Source organism: Brachyhypopomus gauderio, chromosome 10, assembly GCF_052324685.1.
Source record: "Brachyhypopomus gauderio isolate BG-103 chromosome 10, BGAUD_0.2, whole genome shotgun sequence".
Classification (NCBI taxonomy): domain Eukaryota; kingdom Metazoa; phylum Chordata; class Actinopteri; order Gymnotiformes; family Hypopomidae; genus Brachyhypopomus; species Brachyhypopomus gauderio.
The window spans coordinates 17999384-18025523 of NC_135220.1; the positions used below are offsets into that span (position 1 = coordinate 17999384).

At 43.0% G+C, this 26140-nt stretch overlaps 1 protein-coding gene across 2 annotated transcripts; it reads right to left on the reverse strand.

Moving 5' to 3' along the window:
- Window positions 1-578: 578 nt before the first annotated feature.
- postna (periostin, osteoblast specific factor a) lies at window positions 579-25452 on the reverse strand. Of its 2 annotated transcripts, none has more exons than XM_077020128.1 (23): window positions 25283-25452; window positions 24687-24785; window positions 19894-19958; window positions 17520-17677; window positions 17074-17235; window positions 16756-16902; window positions 16381-16525; window positions 14169-14381; window positions 13366-13500; window positions 12922-13070; window positions 12377-12513; window positions 11923-12053; window positions 11590-11720; window positions 9805-9907; window positions 9277-9344; window positions 9116-9161; window positions 8815-8847; window positions 7410-7730; window positions 7217-7270; window positions 1823-1876; window positions 1643-1729; window positions 1503-1544; window positions 579-1331 (listed from the first exon to the last, which is right to left on the reverse strand). In XM_077020128.1, the coding sequence occupies exons 1-23, from the start codon at window positions 25399-25401 to the stop codon at window positions 1282-1284; spliced, it is 2649 nt and encodes an 882-aa protein (XP_076876243.1). In that variant the 5' UTR covers window positions 25402-25452; the 3' UTR covers window positions 579-1281. The 2 variants fall into 2 exon arrangements, with proteins under 2 accessions (XP_076876243.1, XP_076876242.1); XM_077020127.1 differs by having other exon boundaries at window positions 579-1334; window positions 25283-25451.
- Window positions 25453-26140: the final 688 nt, after the last annotated feature.

Here is a 26140-nt window from a genome sequence, read left to right on the forward strand (position 1 = left end):
AAATCTTTATTGGTACTGAATTAGGGGGATGTCAGAAGTTCACTGGCTTTTGAAGGATTACTAGAAGACTCCCACTTTAACACTCGACAGAATGGAACACCGGAGGCATGAGGCAGTATGTGCTCACTTCTCCACACCAGCCGAATACCCCTCCCCCTTCACCGGCAAAAAGGACCATTCAATGTGTATGTTTGACAAAGAAAAGTAAAGGCCATGATCCCATATGCTCTGCCTGTGCATGTCCACATACAGGTCATAAAAGCAGTCCTTGCTTTGACTAGTCCACTGGTGGGACACCTTTTTTTAATATTGCCATCATTCCATTTAACAGATAAAAAAAAAGGTTCTGTGCAAGACAAACAATCTGGCAAAGAGGAACAAGAACAAATGCGAAAATCAAAACTGTGAATAACTCATGATGAACAAAAGCTCTGTGTACTAATGCACATGATGGCTATGAATTGACAAAATTGAACTATAAATATGAAAGATTGTGAAACAATGCTCCTATTTCAATTTTATATTCATTCACCATCAAAATGAGAATGATGTTACTAAGAATCAACAGTGCACAAAAATGACACAATGGAATATTTATATCATTGTTCCAAAAAAATGAAAAAGAGTACAAGACTGAAATTGCTTTGATCAAAGAAAAAAATAGCACAAGAAAGTACAGAATGGGTGTAAAATGTTACAGCATACATTTGCACATGCTGTGAATGTTGCAATGTTGAAAGCATATTCAGATAAGAATAGGTAAAGCTCTGCTCATCCTTAAAAGTAAACAACAATATTCACAGGCCTTAATGCAGGCATGACAAACCACAGACATGCACAGGTGAGACCTCGAGCCTCAATGAAAGCTCCTTGGACAGTGACAAGTATATAAACACTATTTTTCCTCCCTCCACACCACCACCATTTCGGTCCCCTGGCGATAAATCTCGCTTTAGTCTCAGTTCCCTTGATGCTGTAAAGATGTCATGCAGTGTTTAACAACAGATTACTAACAATGTCTTCCCATCACACAGGCAAGCGTGGGTAATGGCATGTGCTCGTCGGTTGCTCCCAGCCCAGTTATTGCTTTGTTGACTGTAAGAACCTGAAGGTGTTTCCTGGGGCTTATGTTTAGCCAGACCTCTGAGAATAAGAGAACAGATCTAGGCCGAGCTCCAGCTCAGCATCTGTAGGCTGTACCCTAGGTCAGCACTCTTAGTCTGAGAAGTAGGACTAAAAGCAGAAGTCTGGCCTAAGTGGATGCTGTCAACTTTTTTGGCATCACTGACTGGGCTTGTGATGTCTCACCAGCCTCACACGTCTCTTCATTCCTGCTGCAGAGATGAAAGTGGAGATATAATCAACAAATGCATATAACTATATTACTCAAATGTTCAACTAAATCTGGTCTTTGCATAATTTAACAGATGGTAATTTGCATAATTTTACCGTTGGTTTGTTTTCCTCTAATCCCACCCCCCTCCCCCACACACTGTTCTTACCCGGTGATCTTCTGACAGCAGATCGTCTCTTAGCACCACCCTCTGAAAAAGAAAAATCCAGAATTTTACGTGAATTTTCTTGCAAGACCGAGTCATCTACATATGTGCCAGAGGCTGGTAGATATATGTGAAGCTCTGACGTTTGATAAGCTTTGTGATCCTCTCTGATTCTGCATCGATTAGTTCTGGGTTGTCCTTCAAAGATGTGATCTTTGAGAAGTCTGGCCCTGTATCATGGGTTTAGAATATTTAGAATACAAGCAAGAGCACATTATTTGATATAATTTTTTTTACATGATATTGTATTGATTTATCCTCACCTTCAATGATCCGAGGCTCTGGTTTGATCACTATGGTGGTGAATCCTGCTTCACCTAATAAAAACAGAAGACAGTAAAACAGTCATAATTTATTTACCTGAACAACCCCAGCTCAGCCCAGCAGTGAGCACACACCAGGGACATCACTATGACCACCAGTGGATTGATGCACAGCATTCCATTTTACAGGGTGAAGAGTCCCCATAAACAAGTTTATGTAAATGTTATTTGTGCATATAACTGTCCATCATTCCACCTACCCATCCAACCCCTCTGCTGTCATGATCACACCCTCCTTGTCATCACCGTTCCCATGGCGATGCCACCTCATGTCTTTGTTTTGTTTCTCACTTCCATGTTTTCATTACGCCATGTGCTTCTGTTTTGGTTTCTGTGTTCACGCCCTTAGTCCTCTGCCCCTTGTTTCAGTCTCTGCCTCATTGTAATCATTCTCAGTTGTGACTAGTTCTCTCGTGTTTTCGCTAATTTGGACATCTGACTGTCTTGTTTCTATGTTTACATTTCCCCATGACTTTCCTACTCGATGGGCTTGTGTTTGCTATTAGCTGTAGCTGATTATTGTCATTAGGATGGTTTGATTTGTCCATATTTGATAGTCACATTGTTTTGTTTTTGTTTGTTCTGTAGCAGTCTAATGCTTTCCTCTCCCCAGCTGCCTCTTCCAGCTCTTCCAGAGGGATACAGAGGCTTTCCTAGGACAGCCAAGAGACATAATCTCTCCAGCATGTCCTGGGACGTCTCTGGTTGGACATGCTTGGACCAGCTCATGGGGAGATGTCCAGGGGCCATCTGGACCAGATGCTTGAGCCACCTCAATTGGCTCCTCTTAATGTGGAGGAGCAGTGGCTCTATTCCAAGTCTCTCTTAGATGATCAAACTCCTTAAACTATCTCTAAGAGTTCAGACACCCTGCGGGGAAAACTCATTCCTGCATCCACGATTTTATTATTTCTTTCACGTCCCAGACCTCGCCAACACTGCTGACGATATGCCTGTCAACCTCCTGTTCCATTCTTCCCTCACTCATGAAGATCCCAAGATAATCTAAATCCACTCAAGGCAAGAGCTCATTGCCAACCAGAAGAGGGCATTCCACTCTTTTCTGACTGAGCACCATGGTCTCTGATTTAGAAGTCCTGATACTCCTCTACAAACCAGCTACACACCGATCCACTGAAAGCTGGAGGTCCCAGCGTGATGATGCCATTAAGACCACATCATTCACAAACAGCAGACATGGAATCCTGAGGCCACCAAACTGGACTCTGTCCATCACTTGGCTACACTGAGAATTTCTGTCCATAAAAGTTGTGAACACGATCGGTGACTATGGGTTGGGTTTGGGGATCACCACCGTGACAAGCGCAGACAACCTTGCGACTACAGCTCCGATCAGCCATCTCGACAATGAAGGCATGGAACCTGGCCCACTCTGACTCAATGTCTCCAGCCTCAGGATGTGGTCGAAGCACTACCAGATGTGAGACTTGAAGATCTTTCTGACAGGTCCCACTGCCAAACGTTCCCAGCAAACCTTCATGACACATTTGGGTCTGCCAGGTCTGTCAGGCATCCACGCCTGCCACCTGATACAGAGGTGCCTGCCTGCTCCTTTCTTTATTAATGTCCACATGGATACATGGATGCAAGTCTGATGATACAATAACAATGTCCATCATCAAGTTGTAGCCTAAGGTGTCCTTGTTCCTTGTGCTTGAACATGGAGCTCATTATGGATGAGCACAGAACTCAAGTAGAATAATGGAGTGCCCAGAAGAGGAACTTTCCAGTACTCCGTCTATGGACTCCAAGAAGAACATTTGGTGCATGAGCAAACTACAGTCAGAGCCCATTCCCAAACCCAAATGTGCAGCACCATTCTAGTCTACCAGGAAAAACTCCAACATACAGATTGCGTGCCAGGGAGCTATGAGTAAGCCCACTCCTGCCTGAGACCTTTCACCATGGGCAACTCCAGAATGAAATAAAGTCCAGTCTCTCCTGAGGGAATCCTCTACTTGGATTACCACCTTATCATGGTGCAGGGGTTTGTGTACTTGAATAATAATAGGAGCTGTGTTATCAAGGTCTCCCAAGGTAAACTGATCTTAGGTGATGGACCAGACTAGAGGTCTGCGCGGGACTGCTTTTTTAATCCCGCTCCCGCTTGTTTTAGACCCGCTCCAGCCAAAAAATCGCTTGTTTTAATCCCGCTCCCGCCCGCACCTGCTTGTTTTAATCCCGCTCCCGCCCGCACCGGCCAAAAAATCGCTTGTTTTAATCCCGCACCCGCCCACCACATACACATTTCTGTCGCCCCCGCCCGCAATCCTAATATGAATTGAATTAATTAGATTTAGTACTTGAAATTTTCTTATGTATTTATTAAAACAGCAGTATAGCGATGGATCGCGCTGTCCCATTTCTTATCACAGTCCAAACACATCCCGTTAGGTGACGTACACCAACACTTTCTGACATGTATCACAACAAGCCGATTTCCATCTCCATTAATTACAATGGAATATGACTTCCATATATCAGACTTTCCTGTAGCTGGCTTAATTGTGGTGTATTCGCCTGTTTTAATAGAATTTTCCACAGCTGAAACTGGTTGACCGTCTACAGCAGGGGTCGGCAACCTATGGCACGCGTGCCACCATTGGCACACCGAAGCATAGTCACTGGCACGCGACACGCTGGACCAGCATCAGCAAAAATATATATTTTAATATAAATTATTATATTAATGGATTATACTTTCACGAGTGACCGAAGCGCCCGACTCCGCACGCACACCTCGCGCGAACGGCGGAGGCGTTTAAACTTGGCGATCGATCGCGATATAATACTTTTTGTGTCGAATACACCTCCCCCCCTCCTCGGTCAACAATTTAAACTCGCCGCCATAGTGGCACACTCATTGACTGGACATGTTAAAGTTGGCACTCCATGTCTCAAAGGTTGCCAACCCCTGGTCTACAGTCTCTGCCATTTCTGTATCAAAATGACAAAATGACGCACACTTCATGTTCACGTGATCAGTTGCTTAGCCAATATTTTGAATTAGTTTATTGCTTACTTACTGAATGATTAGTTGTTTTCGTCCTGTTCCTTATGCATGGAAATCATTGCGTTGTTATTATTATAATGAACTATTAGACTATTAATTTGCGGGATTTTTCTACATGTATATGTGGTCCCGCTCCCGCATCGCCTGGACTAATTCAACTCCCGCTCCCGCCAATAAAAATTAAATTCTATCCCGCGCCGCAAGATATTCTGTCGGGTCCCGCGGGACCCGCGGGATTACCGCGGGAGTGCAGACCTCTAGACCAGACAAACACTGATCCATAAACACTCCTTATATAATTGATGGCTAAATAAAAAATTACACTTGGCTAAACAAATTGCATTGTTATAAAACATAAATAGGACATTATCGTCCAACACATCCTGTGCTTAAATGCAAATGTCTATGATTTGTTCCTGAGTGACATGCATGAAAGCAAACACATACACTGTAACTAGTATACTTTCAGCAAAACAAGTGCCACTACATTAACACCGCTGTCATTTCACAAACCCACTGATGTCAAGGCCCTCAGGGTTTTGGTTGCAAGTTCTGCAAATGATGTGAAAGCCTAGATTTCTAAACTGCAGCAAATGGTGGAAAAATCTCCCAGACCTGTAAAAGTTATGTATGTGTAATTGCTGACTTTCCACAAGATGTAAAGCAGGGGTCGCCAACGTGGTGACGTCATGAGTCGCCCGCGGGCCTGTTATAAAAATAGCTCACTATAGTGCCACGCACCAATGAGCTGCATCGTTTTTTTTTTTTTTTGTTACTATTAGAGATTGTTCGCGGATGCTAGCGGTCTTCCCGCTTAGCAATCAAAACCCCCCCCTCGCGCGCTCAACAACTTTCGTTCGATTGAACTGTATCAATCCGGTAGCCCACCGCAATAATTGGTATCCAAGAAGTAGCTCCCAGTTTCAAAAAGGTTGGTGACCCCTGATGTAAAGAATAAAACAGCTCCATCTCTGTTGGACACATTCCTCTCTCCTAAAAATATTTGTCAGTCATTGTGATATTCTTTAGAGATGTGAATCCACCAATGCAAATCAATGATGTACCAATATTAAATAGATCCAAATAGCCACCTAACTGCCTCTTGAAATGTGGTGCAGAGCAATTAATATCACCCTATTATTAGTGTGGTACTCTTTCATACCAGATGATGTAACCTATTCAGCGTATCAGCCGTGGCAGTGTCTGTAAATTAGGCAGCAGAAGTGGGTGATGTTAAGTGCACATTCATTTGTTCGAGGTCTAAAAAGAAAGCACAGACATGCCAACTGACTCAGTTTATTTCTATTGTGCGGATTTCATTTCCCAAACATTATATCGAGGCGTTAAAAGTCTCATCCTGAAAGGGTATTCAACAAAACAGAGAAGTCTGGGTGTTTGTTGTGGAGAGATGTAGGAAAGGAATTCTAAATACATGCTCAGTCCCTTAGCATGAATTCTAAATACATGCTCAGTCCCTTAGCATAATCAGTCTTAGCATACTTGATCCCTTAGTGTGCTCAGTCCCTCAGCATGCACGATTCCTTACCATACTTTAGTCCTTTAGTGTGCCTAGTCCCTTAGTGCTCAGTACCTTAGCATTCTTGATGCCTTAGCATGCTCAGTCCTTTAGTATGCTCAGTTCTTAGCATACTAGACCCCTTACTGTGCTGGGTCTCTTAGCTGGTTGAGTAACTCTCTTGTCCAACAACCCCCCTCACTAAATGTTTTTTTCATTTCTTCCTCCTTGAGAATGCACACCTCATATCCCACAACCCTATTTTGGTCACATCTAATACATACAATGAGGAACAAATTGTAACACATCAGGTCCTGACTGCAGAGTGCCAGCCACTTTCTGCAGCCACTCTTTCACCTGACAGGTCAATTTCAAAAGTATTATGACAGGGCTTGGATTCAGGGTTCAGGATTCAGGGGCTCAGGGGCTTCAATCCTGCATTTGTCCTGTTTTTCACTGGTGCAGACAAGTGCAATAAAACCTCACTTTAGTGGTAAATCGCGATTTAGTTGTATGCCTGTATGCTCTCATGCTTGCACACATGTCATGCTTGCACATGTCTCATGCTTGCACATGTCACAGGATTTGGAATACTTTTTTTTCATTTTCAAGGGAAAACATTTTCTGTTTATCAAAGTTGTTTCCATGTTTCTTGTATTTAAATATTTTCTTAAGATGAATCACCCTATTATTTTTGCTGTATTTGTTTATTTACAACGTTTTAGTAACGTTGTTGGCTGTGAATGTGAATGGCTGAACAAGACAGAAATTGTTAATCACGTACCATCACGTATACGTTTAGATATGTCAAGATCTCCATCTGAAGAGGAAGTAGGGGCTGAGAGATAAACAATAAAAACAATAAATACATCTTAAACTAAACTTTCTTAAGGGATCAAACATCTACAATTTTAGAATGTATATTAATCAAATATGTATTCTTGGCATACAATGGGCAATCTTTATGAGAAACTCACCCTCAATGATCCTTCTGACCTTTGTAATTGTTGGATCCCCTTCAATTATTCTTTTAACCTTGGTGATTGTTGGTTCTCCCTCAATGATCACCTCTTTTACTGTAGGGCTGGACTCAATCTTCTTTGTCATCCTCATGACTGATGACTCCCCGATTACATGTGTCATCTTAGTGAAGGTCGGTTCAGTCTCAATCACTTTGGTCAGTTCTGTGATCTGAGGCTCACCATGAACCACCACTTTGGTCACTGTTGGCTGGGTTTCAATGATTTTAGTGACTTTAGTAAAGGTTGGCTCAGTCTCAATCACCTTGATCTCAGGACCTGGGGCAAAAAATGTTTTAAGATGAGTTCATTAGTGATTCCGAAACTGGAACATGTGCAAAATAAGACCAATCATGGAGAGCATGCACCTTCATGGACTCTCTCTCTCTCTGCACCCATTATTCCCAATACTTGCTTTGTCACAAACTAGCTTAAAGTATATTTGTACTTTATCTTTCAAAAACATGACTATTTTACCTGTTAATTCCAATCTATTGACTGGAGAGTAAACTGGGGAGAAAAATCTAACAAAACAAATCGAAGACACCTGTGCAGCTGCTGAAGTCCTACTGTAGTCCTGCTAAAGTTCTGCTAAAGTCCTGCTAAAGCACTACCAAAGTCCACCTCCTGCCACTGCTTGTAATTACAATACTTTCAACTATATGTGCACGGAAATGTGGAAGAAAATATTCAGCACCACAGGTTTCCTCTAAATGGTTTTGGAGCCCCACCCAGAAATTACTCTTGTGATTAAAGGATCTTTATTTATGGCCAAGTTTCTGACAAGACCTCAAGAACTTTTAAATCAACTCACATTTGGCACAGACCCTGCAATTTGATATTAATCACTGTACTGGACCCCGCTGAACTCACTCAAACGTCCACAATACAAGACCTTAGCAGAAAGACTTAGCACTGCATTCAGGAGGGCAGGTCCTCTCTCGCCCTCCTTAGGCCACTGCTGCTAACCAACGCCACGTTGAGCCAACGCCAGCTGGGCCTTGGCCAGACCGACAAGGGAGTCTCTGTTCAGCTCCTTCACTGCGGTCTAATCGATCAGCCCAACCTTACAGCACAGAAAAAGCTCAAAGCTCCCTGACACTCATAGAGGCTGTGGGAACAGTGCAAACACACGCATTCGAGAAAAGGCATATCAAAAGAAAAGCACGACTGGCCTGTCAGGCTTAGAACCATCATGAACTGTAAAAAAAACCCTTGAGAAGAATGTTTCAAGCAGGTGATGCTGGGGTCAAATGTGAGTTTGGCGGTATATTATTTTACACAACAGCTGAGGACTACTACATGTGAACATGTACAGGAACATGCTCTCCACTTACATCAAGAGTACAATGCAGTGTGTTACCTGATTCAACAATATGAGTGGTGAATATTTTCTCTGGAAAAAGAAAAAAACATTATGCTTAATACCAAAGTGTTGAAATTGATTGAAAATCACATGCGTAGTACGAGTCATTCATTCTTAATGGATGGCTTGACCAGGGCAAATTGCACTTTTTAATCTAAATACGTTATAAAGCGTGAATGAGATGAAAACCCCTCTGTGACGAGGCATCAATAAACATGGTGCATCACACCATGATAGTGCCATTGTACATGCAGTGGGTTTGCCGTGCTGGACCAGGTCAGAAGAAGCAGAGACTCACTGATGAAGCTGAACGGGATCTCTTTGTAGGTGTATCCAGAAACAAACTGAGAGAGCGAAGAAAGAGAAACCATGACGTATGAAAAGAACGCTTGGTCGTAACGATGCCATTGCCTCATGACCGTGTTTACTGTGGGGTGCGCACGGCTTGCTTGGACGTACCTTCATCTGAATGTGCTTGATAAGTTTTTGCAGCAGAAACAGCAGATCCTGACGGCCCACCGGCAGATCTGTCAGCAAGAGAAAAGCTCTTCATTTTTTTGATTTCATTCTAATTTATTTCACCAAAGCAGGGCAGTTGTAGTCCGTCCCATGTAGGGAGATGAGGAAGCACAGGTGTCCCACTGCTGCAACACACACCACACATAAACACCTAAAAACACAACATATGCTTGGCAAAGTTCACTATGGTCATGGGACTTGTTAGCGCTAAACAGCTCACGTGGGACCTGTTGGAGGTAGACGGCTCATGTGGGACCCTTTTTGTGAACTCTGCTGGTTAATTCTGTGCGTGCAGAGTCACACATGATGACCTTATATGTATGCAAGTCTTGGCAGAGGCAAAGGTGCCTATCTGTTCATTTACTCAGCACTGGTGTAAAACATTAATTTACATTTATAGCATTAAGTAGACGCCCTTTTCCAGAGCACCTTACAGAAGTGCTTTATTCGCAAGCATCCTTAACTCACCTCCGGGGTAGAGCAGGGTCTTTATTACATGAATCACCCCATTGGACGCCATGAGGTCGATATCTGGGACATCCACAGAGTTCACGTGGATAGAGTTGTTGACCTGAATTAAGACAAAAACAAAGAGAAAGAGAAACTTCTTTAAAAATTATTTTAGCTAAAAGGAATACATTTTACATAGAAGTTCTTAATTATAATTCAGATACAATGACAATATAATTTTTTGAAAGAACACCAAGGAAGTAAAATTTTATTACTCTCCACAAAGTAATAAAATAAACTGCTGAAATGGTATAGACCCAGATTAGTCTGTTGTACTTATGAAATGGCACAGACCCAGATTAGTCCATTGTACTTGTGAAATGGAACAGACCCAGATTAGTCTGTTGTACTTGTGAAATGGAACAGACTCAGATAAGTCAGTTGAATTTGTGAAAAGGAAGTCTCAGATGAGACAGTTGAATTTTTAAGATATTTATAATATGACAGCATGTTTGGGAAACTGGGCTTAATAAATTATTTTATTGTCTTTCAAAAAATACTTTCTTACAGTTTCATTCACATGTCAGTGTATTCCTTCCTTGCTGAGGCCATTTCCCCTCTAAGCAATACAGAAAATATACTTTCCCTCTTATCAGTTTGCAGAGTCATGGCTCAGATCCCTTAGTTAGAGGAAATTCCAGAGGGATTAAATAAGCCATTGTTCCTGGTTCTGAACAGACATGTGAAGGGCAGAGGGGGCTTCTGGGAGTTGAGCCATGAAGGGAGTTTGAATGATGATAGCTAATCTGCAGGAAGCAAGATTCTTATCTGTGGACTCATTCCAAACGAACATGCACATACCCATGCTGCACACCCAGGTGCATACACACACACAAACACGCACACACGCGCACACACACACACACACACACACACACACACACACACACACACACACACACACATACACACACACACACACACACACACACACACAGGCATTGAGGTTAGAGATAAATAATACCATTAATGGCGAGATTAAATTATTGTGTTGTTGAGAAAGTGAAAGCAGATAAGAATAATGAGCCAAGCTTGTTCTGACCGTATCCCAACAAAAGCAGGTCCAAAGAAGAAGAGCCCAATGACTCTTCACAATGACACTCCAGAACTCTGATAATATAAGGAGTGAGTTCTTTTGTCTCTGTTGTCATAGCTGCCAGAAGGAGAAGGCAGGGTTGTGTATTCAGGACGTTTGGGAGGACACCCCAGGAAGCGTGGCAGAGACCTGCTGATAAAGCTCGGAGGATGCCTTCCTCTCTTATGCTAACAGGATTTTACTTTAGCACTTAGTCCTTCTTCAGCAAATAAAATTAAGTGAAGCAATCAACATCTGTAATTGTCTAATGTCTAACTGAGCCTCTGCAATTGACTAATTTCTAGTAAACAAAACAGCCATGGAAGTTAAAATATTCTAATAATAGATGGGAACTATGCTTAGTGTAATGACCCATTATGGGGTGATGCTATGGAGTGTGGCTGCTTATACAACAACAATAACAAATAACAAAAGCTTGTGTATGTATGCATGTGCGTGTGTGTGTGTGTGTGTGTGTGTGTGTTTGTGTGTGTGTTTGAGAGATAATATGAACATTTTCTGTGAAGCTTGATTAGTATGTGTGTGTGTGTGTGTGTGTGTGTGTGTGTGTGTGTGTGTGTGTGTGTGTGTGTGTGTGTGTGTGTGTGTGTGTGTGTGATGATATGAACATTTACTGTGAAGCCGGATTACTACGTGAATTCCCGTACAGACAGCAGCTGGAGGTTGTTTCCTTGTAGGGTGGTCAGTATGTTGGTCACACTGTTCTCCAGTCCGCCATTGATAAAGATGCCATTAGTGAAATGGTAGAGCAGGATGGTTCTCAGTGTGTTGATGTCACCTAAACATCAAAAACAAAAGCAAAGTTCATAAAACACATAAACACATGTTGCTACACCAATAGGAGCACTAATAATTCCAGGCAATCTCTGCTTTGTAATGGAACATTCTCGTTAGATGTCAGATTGCTACGGCTTGGGGACATATCAGAAGAGACTTTGAGAAGGAATGAAGAGGGAGATGTTGAATGAAAGAACGTTTACTTGTGAGAAGAGCCATGTCCTCCTTTGTGAGTCCTCCAAAGGCATCGTCAGTTGGGGCAAAGACCGTATACGCTCCCTCCTGCCTCAGCAGCTCTGTGAGCCCTGCAGTCTCCATCAGCGTCAGGAACACTCTGGAACATCCCAACAGATGCTTTCCTTACTTTTCATCTACTTTGAGTTTACTTTCTTTCATAGGGCTAAAAGAAAAGGCAAAATTACTTTGGAAACACTGCATGGTTTTCAGATTAAAAAAATTCAGAACAGCACTGAAATAGTCAAAATTAAAAAAACCAAACCAACTTTAAAATCTTTAGGTCTTTCATATAGTTTTCCAGTCACTGGTGGTGCACTGCGGTCCTTTGTACTGCATGGCCCCAGGTTTGCAGAATAAACAACGAGGTTATGAGTGTTCCTGTGGTGAGTGCAGACCGGTCATACCTGGCCGTGAACTCACCTGAAGCGGCCGTCCGTCTCCATCAGCTCATACATGGAACTTTTGGGCACACTGATCAGTGACCTCATCAGGTGAAGGGCTCCATTGCTTCCCTCCTTACTCCCTCTGACCATGCATGCATTCTCAATACACACAGTCTGACACACACACACACACACACACACATACACAGTGAGTGTATGCAGTATTGCAACACACATTTGGCGCTGCAAGCATGGCTAACGAGGTGACAGCTGATGTATAGCAGGTGAGTGAGCACTGGGAGGCATGTTGGAGGGCTTTCAGTGGGCTGTGAGGGAGTGCTAATGACCCAGGAAGCAAAAAGCAGCTGGACATAATAGACTCGTGCAGAGACCAGAGTTCACATCTACTCAGTTAAGCCCAAGTACCAAGAGATCAATCAGTGAAGCTGTTAAAATGAATTCGTTTGCAGCTTTAATTGCAGATAAACAACGTTCCTGCCACTTTTTCTTCCATATGAGCATGCAAACACATGCACAGACACACACTCACACATACGAGCACACAGACATACACTCACTAACCGTTCGGTAGACAAAGACCCTAAGCATTTTGCCTCCCAAGGTCTCCAGTAACTGGCCGTTGTAAAGGTCGCTCAGGGTGACCTTGAGTTTCAGGATGTGGTTTTCCAAAATGAACTTCAGGAGACGCTGATCCATTCTCATCACCGTGTCTACACATCAAACAAAGGTGAATACCTCAGAACACTGACCTGGAAGCACTAGGTATCTCTCATTACATTAAAACTGAAAGCAAAAGAATCTAATTAATCACATTTAACCTCATTTAGACATTTGATTAATCCAGTGTAACCTTTTTTAGTCATATGTCCCTCATAAAAAATCACATCACATTTTTGTTATATACACAGGCATGTCACTAGAGCGTGATGTTAAACATGCAGGCCTGTAACTACAGCATGGTGTTAAAAATGCAGGCCTGTCAAGATGGTGTGGTGTTAAATGTACCAGTGAAGACGTTGTTGAGGGGGGCGAGGAGTGTGTACTGAGTCTCCGAGCCCATGGCTGCAGCCAGGCCCATCTCAGACACCATGTCACCAAAGGTGCTCTGAGACTCGCCCACCAGCTCCATAACCTGCTTAGCTTCAGGAAAGAGAGAGAGAAAATGTGAAAGAGGGAGAGAGAGGTGTTAAAACAAACATTCATCCCTTGTGTATCCGAACATCGGAGTCACTTGCTGTCTTCAGACGCCGACTGAAGACCCACCTCTTTTAAGTGCACTTTGCATAATTATGCTTTGTCTATTGTACTTTATCGTCTCTTTCCTCAGGTATTGTGCATAATTGGGTTATAGGAATTGTTTACTGTCTTTTTCCTCAGGGGATGTGTATATTCAGGTATAATTGTTAGGTATCATTTGACTTTTGTCTAGTGGTTTTTCCAGCTTAGAGTACCTTGTGTTCAGGACTATCTATTCTACCTTGGAGATTCCAAGCAACTACATAGCACTTTTGTAAGTCGCTCTGGATAAGAGCGTCTGCTAAATGCCATAAATGTAAATGTAAATGTAAATGTTCATCAGCTAGCAAACCTTATTTAGGGAAAACCCTGTTTATCTAAGTGTTGGATTGGAGTAAACTAAAAAATATTACGTGCTGGTAGTCCACTTCAGAATTCGGCTAAAACATTCAAGTGTTACTGATGATACTTGGTTAGTTTTACACATGTCCAAATGCATGTTGTAGGCAGCTGTGAACAGAACAAGCTTTAGGGTAGAACTTAGCAAAATAGCAAAATAGCACAATGCTCACCTGCGTCAGGTAAGAGCACCTGGTCTATGAGGTGGATGACGCCATTGCTGGTGACAATGTCCTTCTTCAGCACCATCTTAATGCCATTGACAGTGAGACTGTCACCGTCGCAGCCAATCTCAACAAAACTGCCCTCCAACGTCTCAAAGCGTGTGCCTGCCAAGATGGCTTCTGAGCACTGCACTGAGCTGAGGAGATGGTACTTCAGAAAAGCTGAGATCAGTAAGAGAGAGAGAGAGAGAGAGAGAAAGAGAGATAGCGAGACAGAGAGAGAGAGAGAGAGAGAGAGGGGGAAACAGAGGGACAGAAACAGAGAGACAGCAACAGAGGGAGAGAGATAGAAACAGAGAGGGACAGAAACAGAGAGAGACAGCAACAGAGAGACAGAAACAGAGACAGCAACAGAGAGAGAGAGAGAGAGAGACAGCAACAGAGAGGGACAGAAACAGAGACAGCAACAGAGAGAGCATCAGAAACACAGAGAGAAAGAAATAGACAGAATCAGACAGAGTAACAGTGGGAAAGAGAGAAAGATTATTATTATTGTTGTTGTTGTTACTCTTATTAAGTTAAAACCTAAACATTTTAATGCTTTGGCAATGCCAATAAAGTCAACCTGACTTGATGAGAGTGGGGGAGATAACATAAATTCTGAACATGAGCTGTTCAGTTTGCTCAGAGCTTTGGGTCATATTTCACTCTCACAGTAGATTGTGTCCACTCCGACATTCTGAGGCATTCCGCTTGGATTTACAGTAAAACACAGCAGGCCTGATGTAATGCCCCACACACCCACCCCATCTTTCCTGTGAATAGGCCATCTGGAGACCAAAACGGACGTTCTCAGAAACTACTATAATCAACACGTTATCGCTTTCCCATGAGCTGTCGGATCTGTTAATTCTCAGTATCTGTGTGTGTGTGTGCGTGTGTGTGTGTGTGTGTGTGTGTGTGTGGTGTGTGTGTGGTGTGTGTGTGTGTGTGTGTGTGTGTGTGTGTGTGTGTGTGTGTGTGTGTGTGTGTTTGTGTGCGTGTGCGTGTGTGTGTGTCAGCATGTGTCTGAGTGAGTCTGCAATTGACATGGTCATCTGTTGATCTGTTTCTCTATATGGTCCTCTGCCAATATCTCTTACTATAGCTATGCTGAACAAACCCAGTCAAGTATGGCTGGCTGTCTTGCCTACCCTCCTGCCTATAAAGCAGACTTGGCTTGTGATGCCAGAACACTGGAGCACTAAGGAGGTCTGGCATGTGGCTGGGAGCAGCTGCCCGAGTGCCTGAGTTCCTCGCTTCACGCCTAATGAGCAGGACTCTCGTGCAGAAGGCTTATTTCAGCGTGCCACGGTCCCGCTGTGCCTCAGAGACGGGCAATAAAGCAAAACGATGACCTGTGTGTATGGGCATCTCTGGCCTGAGACAAACAAACCTCAACCATAAAGTAAAAAACCCTTGAACAACAACCGAGCAAGTATGTTCAACACACTCAGTCATCTCGGCCGTCTGAAAGGATTTGGCTGGAAAGACACTTGGTGATCCAGCAGGCGCTTGGCACTGCGACACCAGGAGTTGTGATCACAATCACCGGGTGACTGTTTCCAGGTATCAACAGATCTTTCTATTTATATCAACAGATTCCTTCATTAACTGATATTTAGTGCTATCTGGTCACAATGACTTGAGTAGGAACTTCTCAACTTATAAGCTCGGAGCTGTGGTGCTGTTTTGTTTATAGTTAATAAGGGACTTTGATTTAGCAGTTTTTGGATATGCCTGTCAAAGTACTGGTGCTGGTTCTTGAAATCCACTGATGGTAAAAATGGATCAGGATCTAATACAGAGAGTGGGATCAGGCAGTCTTGACTCTGAATGCCCTGGTGACTGTGGTCAGCTCTGCTGTTTGCCCACTGTCTGAGAGCCCTAACACGGCTTCCAATGCACTCTGTTCATGCCATTTACTTAGAAATAGGAGACACTAGACATTAGAGGGGGGCTAAGCAAAGGACAGCGAAAGACTGTATTGTTTTTGCAATACATAGTCCAACAGTGATAATGATTCTGAAATAAGCAGTGTTGCTTTATGGTGCAGGAGACCTAAATTGAAGGCTGTTACCATACAAGGAGTCCACACGTTCACATATCATAGATCATTTCTATTTGTTACCATCTGTGGGGGATGTTTGCTGTCATTCTAAGCTGTTGTCAAATCACTTACCTTGCAGGACAGTCTTGTCTTTTAGCACTCGTTCAAGCACCTGGTTGTTTAACTTCTCAAAGGCCTTGTTGGTCGGAGCAAAAAAAGTGTAGTGTCCTGGCTCGCCCAGTTTATCTAAGAAGCTTGCTTCTTCCCTGGCAACCGTCTGCACAGAGAGCACAGAGAATGGGAACACATTGGCCTTTTAAAAAGTCCCTCATCATTACAACTGGTAAACTGCTGGGCATAGGGATACTTTTCAAACTAAAAATAATCCTCAAGGAACATGGTTCTCCACATACTGTCATCTTTCACCATATTATTCCATGTTAGCTCTCTGAGTGAAGGATGCCAAATGTTGGCTATTGTTACTCCATAATGGCTCACGGCACGTACGCTCAGAGAATCGAGCTCCTCGTTCGTCTCAATCACATCCTTGATGGTGTTCTTCACGGGGGCGATGACACGGTCGATGACATGGACCACTCCGTTTGTGGCCACCTGGTTGCCGTGAATGATCCTTGCACAGTTGACCGTCACAATCTGCAGTGCACACAACAGTTCTCCAGGTTATGCATATGGAGACACAGTCTCCTGGTGAAGTCCCATGGAGGAAATGTAAAAAAAATTTACTAGGATGCACTTTATGTCAAGGATGTACCAAACAGACATATAGTGCCATTTGAATTTCGTGGAGTATATTTCAATACATACTCCATTAGAGTAGTGGTTGATGTACAGTCCCTGTTTGTTGTGCATTGACTCCAGGGTCATATCGTTCTTCAGGTCTTTAGTGAGGAGACGCCTGTTGACCATGTGGTAAGTCAAGGCGGCGTACAAGGTTTGGGCATTGTTTTGAAGTTCTCTTTTTCTAGTCTGTAGAAACACACAAATATGCGGTAAAGTCAAATGAGCATATTATGCATATATATGCTGATTGCATTTCAGGACTCATTCTAAAGATACAATTCTTTTGCATTTAAAATGTTCCAGATAATTCCAGCATATGGGCTCTGTGTAAACAGATTATTAATACCTACAAACTATAAGCCCAAAATCTAATGAGCTGTGTATAATTGCTATGCTAGCAATTCTTATGAGACATTCACGTCCAAATTGACTCAGGAATACAGGACAAGGCTTTGATCAGCAGGACGTACTGCGTCTAGGAGTTCCCATGCGTCATCACTGGGAGCAAACATGGTGTAGGAGCCAGCACCCTGAATCTCCTCCCTCAGCTTGCACTGGTCACTGTACTTCTTCGTGACATCAGCCTTCACTACTCCCAGCGTGCCGTAGACAGTGTCAATGGGAGCCGCTGTGAGGCCAGACAGAGCGTGTGGGGTTCAGACTAACGAATACACTTCCGTACGCTTCACTACCTCTCTCTCCCCAAAACCCTCCTCTCTCTCTCATCTTCCATGTCTGACGTGTTTGTGCCTTCAGCAACAAGTTCCAATGTTAATTTACTAACAAAGTTCTAGAAAGTTATTAAAATATTAATTATTGATAGAGAATAATTAGACCTGTAATAAAGCAAGGAGCTTTTATCATTACTATAGCACCCTAGAAGCACTGGGACCTCATGTCATACATGGCCCCGCCTCCCCCTGTTCACACCCTCTCATTCATAACCCCGCCCTCGTTCTTTCTAGTTTGTTTTGAATTTGTTTGGTATATAGTTCCTTGTGTTTCCAGCGTTTCTTTACGGGTCCATTTGTGTGCCTGATTTTTTTGTGGTAGGTTTGTATGGTTCATTAACAATTCTCTGGTAAATACTGTTCAAGGTAATGTTGGTTATTATGAATAATTTCAGATGTCATTGTTTAGGGAACCCTGGTTTATATTTAGCTTATTTACCATCTCTTTTCATTAAGAGAACCGACATGGAGGGTGTGCTTTATGATTCACTGGTGTTAGTCTTGCTTTTCAGTCTGTTACTGTAATTGTATGGTAGTTCTTTTGTCTAATATCTCCATGGATATATGTTTAGTGTTTTGGTCCTGTCTAGTTTGTATATGAATGTGAGTTGCGTGCTCTGTTTAGTTCACCCAACTACTTGGTTCTATGTTTGAGTTCAGCGTTTGTCTACCGAGCTCTGGTCTGTTAGCCTAACCTGTGTGTTCCTGCCCTTGTAGCCTGTTATTTATTGTTTGGTCTTTGTTTGTTTGTCTCACTGTGTCGTCATGCCTTGTCAACCTTGTGCTCTCCATGTCGGTTCTCTTAATGAAAAGAGACGGTAAATGTTGAATGTGTGACCCCTGTAAATAAACCCAGCTCCCTTTTGCAAATGTGTCCACCTCCTCATCTTGACTTAACCCCCATGTTACACATCACCAGATGTTCAGAACTTATTTGGAAAAAACACAGATCTGCATAGCTAGATCTGCACGCCACTGACTGAGTTCCCATGGCAGCAAATTAAACTGACCATCTGTTATTTTGCTATCTTAATAGAGGATAGATTGGTTCTGTTTGGGACAAATGTGCTCATGTACCTGAGCTCAACAGCTTATACATTCAGATTCAGACAGGGAAGCTTCTTCTTATTTGCTATAAGATGGCTGTTTTCATTATATTTTTGATAGTGACACATTTTCTTTTCGGGAACGTTATTTCTCTTTTGGTACTTGGCTGTTATACCTCTCATATTGGGTATTGTCTAATTTTTTTAATCACATTTTGAGCCAAATCATTCCATTTGCACTGTGAACATACATCATATTCCATGTAAGCCCTTCACTAATAAAAACCTGATTTTGTAAATGACAGTTGCTCCTGCAGTGAAGATTTGATCTGGGATTTAAAGTCTCGGGCCAAGTTAAATCCAACATCATTGTTTGTTTTTAATTAATTCTGGACCACTTAAGTGAAACATCTCCAACAAAAAATATTTTCAACAACATGTTTTTTTTTACTTTCTATTCCTATTTTATTTTGGAGTGTAATTATGTCATTAATGTTAACCATGTGTTTGAGCTTCACCACCTTTGTTTTTTCATGGCGGTGGTCAAGCCGAGTGGGTTAGTACATGACAATGCCGAGCGCTCTTCCTGCGTCCTGAAGTGTCTCCTGTCCTCTCTACATCTCACACACTGTGTTAACTGGTCTTTTTACAGAAACGTCAATTCCTGGTCTAATTTGAGTCATTTTTCTCATTCTTATTACAGCATATGGGGAAATGTGTCTTCTTTATTCAGTTGGCTAGAATAGCTTACATCCCCATCTGAACAGATGGCTAGTGAATAACTTTACATTTAATCAGAGCCTGACCTTAGAGTTAACATAAATCACTGAGTCACTAACCCATTGTAACCCGCACGTTCTACAAAAGCCAATAAAACTTACACATATTCATCATCCGCCCAGTTCAAACAAACGGGAACATTAAAACACAAATGGGAGATAGCTGGGGGTCTTTACACAATCGTTACAGTTTAACGATGCCTAAATGAACAGCTGACAGTGTTGCTGGGTTAGGTGTGAGGTGGTGTGAAAATAAGACGCTGTGATGTTTCAGCTGCCGGTACCAACCTGCGGGGCAGCCACGCATTCCGTCCAGAGGCATGTAACCAGGGCAACACTCGTATAAAACCATCCTGCAAAAATGAACCACAGACTCAGTGAGTTTTAACCATCTTCCCTCCAGCACACACACTGCTGTGCACCACCCACTCTGGTCACAGAAGAACAATTCTGCTAACCCTACAAGCATAGTCAGGTCCTGAGCTTTATCCAGCCTGCTCGATTAATTATTCTTGTAATCAGGGAGAAACATTACAGCCTTTGTGCAGTCTAGATCATCTTATTGGCTGACTTTTATCAAGAATTGCAAACAATTTTAAACATATATCTTCATATATTAAGACACTTTTCAAACAATACACTATGTCATTTATTTACAGTTTAAAATATGACATACATATATATACAGCCTGCATGACCAAAACAAGGAGAATCATATCTACTGTATATAGTGTAAGATGCTAGCCAGTGAGAAACTTTCCAATATGCAAGATGGAAAAGTTCAGTTTAAGTAAAAACATTTTGGTTGGATAAAAGCAACTCTCACAGGATTCACCTAAGAAGACCTTATTTCTAAACACCATTTATTTTCAATACATCCCAGCATGGTCTGATGGCACAAGATCAAGGAAAACAGAGAGAGAGATTCAGAAAATGTAATATATTCAGAAAAGGTCAGAAGATAGATTGAAACAAACATTTCACCAACACTCATGTCTACCATTCCTTTGTGAATGTGATCTCGAGTGCCCCAGAGTACCCATGCACTTCACAGATGTTTTCAGTCCTCTAGCACACCTGCTTCATGTCAGCATGGTTTGTGAGATTAACTATCTAGATTAACTATCTACATTAACTATCTAGATTAACTATCTAGCACTGATGTAATGAAGCACCAGTGAAATGTTGGCGTTATATTCATATTCTGACCATGAATGTTTCAGTACTAATCTGCCCCACTCCCCTCCATCTCTAAACTCTTACGGCAGCACTGTTAACTGGCAACTTAAAGAAACAACTTAAAACAACTTAAAACAACTTAAACGATCAGTTCAGGATCTCTATTCTCATCTCTTGGTTTTCTGGCTGCAAGCATAACTGGATCATCTAGCTGTTTGAGCTCCAGGTTGGTTTAAGGACACTTGGCTGTGTCTATAATGGGGTAAGGAGCAAGTAGCCTTTCCATCCAGCGTAGCAGCAAGCTGAATCCCACTGCACAGTAAGGGAAGTGCAGATACCGCAGGCGTTCAAGAGGTTCTCACGACACACTTGGGAATTTTTTTGGAGTAAGACTCCACCGGTACACTGAACAGTGCCTCATTCTGCACACATGCTGATGATGTCACACGCCTCCTGGACGGCACAGTCAGTGGCGTAACTTCAGTAGGGGGTATGAAGGCTGCAGGGAGATGTTTGGCACAGTTCCGTTGCAGGATTGTTTTGCAGATGGCAACATGTGGTATCAATATCGCCCATGTCACAGACACATGCAAGCGTCCATGGATATGAAAACAAATGAAAGAGGCCATCTTTATGCAAGCTAGAAGATGCCTCTAGGGAATACATTGAAAGAATGTCGTCGGGCATATCTGGTACAAATTATGAAGGCAACCAAGAAGAGGTCTGATGAGAATCGCCAAACACAGTTGGAGTGAAACGCTAGAGTGAAAACTGGGTTCAGATCTTGTCTCCGGATTTGTTTTCTTGCTATTTGTCCTCAAAGCAATCAACAAATGACACTGTGCCAAACAAATGTGAATGCACAGGAAGGTGGCCAATCAGCGCAAAGAAATTCTATACCATGTCTATACTATGGCTTTCATAATCCAGATCTACAAAAGCAGACAGGAATTGACACGGAGACGTTTTCAACCACATGTACAGCAGTTCTCGCTCTTCCTGAGCCCAGGAGAGTGGTTCTGTGGTTGGATGTGGATCTAGCAGCTTCCCTTCCACCACTTATTTCAAGCTTGTTTAGTTCTTAATTTCCATTTCCTGGAAGCAGTGGTCAGCCCTGTGGTTTTGCAAGTCATCATCGGCTCGGCCTCACAGTTTGAGTACACAGTAAACAGCAAGTGATTCATTCTAAGAGTGAAGTCAAAGGCTTGGCATGGGTTTAAAGCACTCGCTCACATCCCTCTTCAGAGTCTACACCTTCTAATTGCAAAAGAGGGCCTCAAAATATCTTAAATCTCTATAATCTCAAACTTTAAAAAAAAGGACAATGCAACAATAAAAGAAAAGAGTGTGAGGCAGACAGAGTGTGTGTTTTTCTTCTCTACACATCAAAATCCCAGAATCCCAAACATCCCAGCCATGCCAATTGTTTCCTGTCCTTCAGAACTTTCTCCTTCCATCTGCACATCTGAGCGACAGAAGAGAGATGGAGGGAGAGCACGAGAGTGAGAAGTGGTCCGAGCCTTCATGCACATGTCCTGTGTGTCAGCCAGCTAACCACGGGGCCCACAGGCAGTGGACCAGAGGCTCCGGACCAGAACGCAGCACAGGAGCAGAACTCTGTAGAACTCTGCCTTTGGCATTGCTGCAGCTACCTCGCCGTAGGAACCTTCACACAACAGCTTCCACATGTTTCCCTGGACGAGTCTGCTGTTATGGAGGAAAACTCCGTGCCTGCCATGACGCTTACAGCTCCAGAGGGGCAAAACATACGAAACGTTGCTCAACGGTTGATTAATTTTTAGGACTTTTAAATTAGCTTTGTTTTCTCTGTTTAAATAAATGACCTTTAACATTTCTTCTTATAAAAACCTTGAATAGCCTTGTGTCTGAAATGTGCTATATAAATAAACGTGCCTTGCCTTGCCTACCTTGGGGTACAGGGAGCACCAAGTACAAACTAACAGAATCAGAACACATGAGCATCGTTTGTACAGTAATGATACTGTACTTCATTGGCACATTCACACACACACACACACACACACACACACACACACACACACACACACACACACACACACACACACGCGCGCACTCAAACACCCCCAAAAAACAAAGAAATAAGGAACAGGCCCGTCCTGACAGATCAGCATGAGTACTATTTGTAAGACCAGATATCATGACTATGGTACAACACATCAGTTCATGGTCCAACAAGCATTACTGAGCGGAAACAGAGTTCAGCAGCAGACAGATGGTTATAGCCCCATTATTAACAATGTTCAAAGGAAATGAGAACATCACTACATTTTGTCCTTCTTCACAGTGGTGTGTGTGTGTGTGTGTGTGTGTGTGTGTGTGTGTGTGTGTGCGTACGTGCATTTGTGTGTGTGTGTGTGTGTGTGTGTGTGTGTGTTGTGTGCTTAATTCATACTTCAAGATAAGGCATGCTCAAACACACATGGTAACATGCAAATTGCTTCAAGCTGTGGTTAGTTTGGACATGACAGAGGCTCCATGTTTGAACAGGAACCAATATGATGTAAGGAGTGAAAGACGTGGCCTACTCTAACACTCTGGACAGTAAACAGCAAGTGATTCATTCTAAGAGTGAAGCCAAAGGCTTGGCATGGCTTTAAAGCGCTCGCTCATGACCCTCTTCAGAGTCTACACCTTCTTATTGCAAAAGAGGACCTCAAAATTTGGCCTTTGTGTGACATAAAGAAGCAATAAATATTATAAGCAAAGAGAGCAAACTTTAAGAAGACAGAAAAAAGAGTAACACAACAATAAAAGAGAAGTGTGTGTGAGGCAGAGATAGTGTGTGAGGCAGAAAGAGTGTGTGTGAAGCAGAGAGACTGTGTGTGATGAGACATCTCTTTTGCCATTGGCTACTTTCACCAGTGGAAAAGCTGAATAGTCTTTAGGTTACTGCAATAGTTCCTTGGACTCAGAATCCAACAGCCCAGCATGTGACTGACCCGCAGGTCTGCTGGTGGTTCCCTTTCAGCGAGAGTATCCTCTCCATGTACACTGGCGCATGAAACAAATTAGTGTGCAGGATCCTGCTCAATGCTGATGGATCCTAGCCAGGGAGCAGTAAACATGGCACCCTCTCAAGATGTAATTTAGCCCTCACAAGTGAACCTTCTGCCTTCTGGCATATTACTGGTGGAGGTCTTCACTCAGCATTTGGAGATCACAGCCAGCTTGATATAAACGTTCTCCCCCTGCAGCATTGGTGGCTGATGGATGTTCCTGCCATGGAGATGGTGCTGAAGTGTGCAGTGTTGGCCAGTCTCTCAGGGCGTATTTCGAAAGGTTTGGATTATCTTGCATCTAGGAAAAAGTGGAGTCCAGGAAGAAGGAGGAGTCCAGGAAGAAGGAGGAGTCCAGGAAGAAGGAGGAGTCCCTACTCCACCTACCCAACAATGTAATGATGGCAACCGAGCCAACACTGCAGTGATGGTATTTACAGACCTGTACCTCCATCCATCCCTGCTGCTCTAAAAGTGAAACTTCTTCCCTGGATGCCCACAGCACACAACCAATTGGTATATACCTCCAATTCCCTCACCACACATGCAGTACGTGCACAAACACAAATACATGCAAACACACACACACATACATGCAGACACACACATTCACATGGCACATGCACACACAAATGCAAGCTTGCATGTATTCTATGACAGACCGAAAAATCCCATACATCATCAAGCACTCTGCAACTCTGTTCACATACACCTCACCCTTGAGCCCTACCTCATATACATTATCTGCACACACACACACACATACACAAAAACACACACACACACACACACACACCCTGATACACTGGGCCACCCAAACAGAGATGCATAACCCATAGCATGTTAGTGTGATGAGACACTTACGCCTTTTTGCCACAGATGGATCCCATGTACCAGTTCCTACACGTGCTGAAATATTTCTTCTTGGTGCCCATGACCTCCTGAAGGGCACACATGTTGGGACTGCCAAGGAGGTGTGGCGACAGTTGAAGAAGAAGACAAGAACAAAGAAGAAAGCAGACATCTTTATGGACTTTAGGAACTAAAGAGTCCCATCTTTAGCATTGATAATTGCTCACAAACACAAGGAACAAATCTGCCTTTAAAGAGATCCCAGTTAGGAGAGTAATTGCCCTGCTTGGCAAACTGCCATCCAGAGAACATGAAAAACATGAAATCTTCATGTGGATTTTATTGTTTCATTTTATGGTTCTGTTGTTCTCTAAAATGTTAGATTTTTTTAAGCATTCAATCAAAGCTAAAGCATAATGATGAGTAGCTGTTAGCAAATCAACTAAAAAAACAGCACCAGGTCCATCACAAACAAACTAACAATTAAGTAATAATTAGCTAAAAATTCAAAACCACTTTTCTATGAAACGATAAACATGGCACTTGTCAGCTTCTTTCCCTCACACATTTCAGAATCACACCAGGATAGAAATAAACACGTCCCTTACCCCTGCTTCTTGGCCCGGATGCGGCTGTGAGACAAAATCTTGTCATAGGCGGATGCGTCCACCTGTCCCAGGTAGCACAGGGCCAGCAGAATTAAAGTGGCTGCACAAAGGAGCTGCATACTGGCTCAACAGCAGTGACGCCCCCCTGAACACAGTACGAGGAAATGGAAAGCAGGTTGAATGGAGGCTGTTTTTATACCACCCCCACCCCCTCTCCTCTCTCCAGCCCCCCTCCCAGTCACTCACACATACAGTACGGGGATGAACACACAGGGAGAACAGCCACCTCCCGCGCCCCTTCTAACCGCTCCCTCCCTGGGAGCCCTGTGTGCCTAAGTCAGCTCCGACTGAATTAGACGAACACGTAGGTACATCGCAAATGCAGGGACAATTGTTCTTTACTTGTTTAGAGCAAGGAAACAACATTTCCGTTTAAGAATTAAGATGAGCGAAATTCTAAAGACACTTTTACTGTATTGTAACAGCACCTCATTAACCAATGTAGTCTCCTTATCTCTGGGCTTTAAATCAGCTCTAGTATAGTAGGTCTGTGTGTGTGTGTGTGTGTGTGTGTGTGTGTGTGTGTATGTCTTACAGGGATTAGCAGGATTGGGCCTCTTTGGACCAGTGAAAGGCAGGTGGAAGCATTTACACAGGACATAGGAGCGTCCTGGAAGCCAGAACTACACAGCCACCAGAGAACAGGGGAGGGGAACCGGCACCTCAGGCCGAGAACATTTGGACAAGCGTGCTGATGTTTATCATAACCCTGTGTGCATCACTACCTCTAGTGGTGATGGAGAAGCAGTACACTGTCATTAAGCAAAGTAAATGACAGCTGTGAGTGTGCAGTGAACA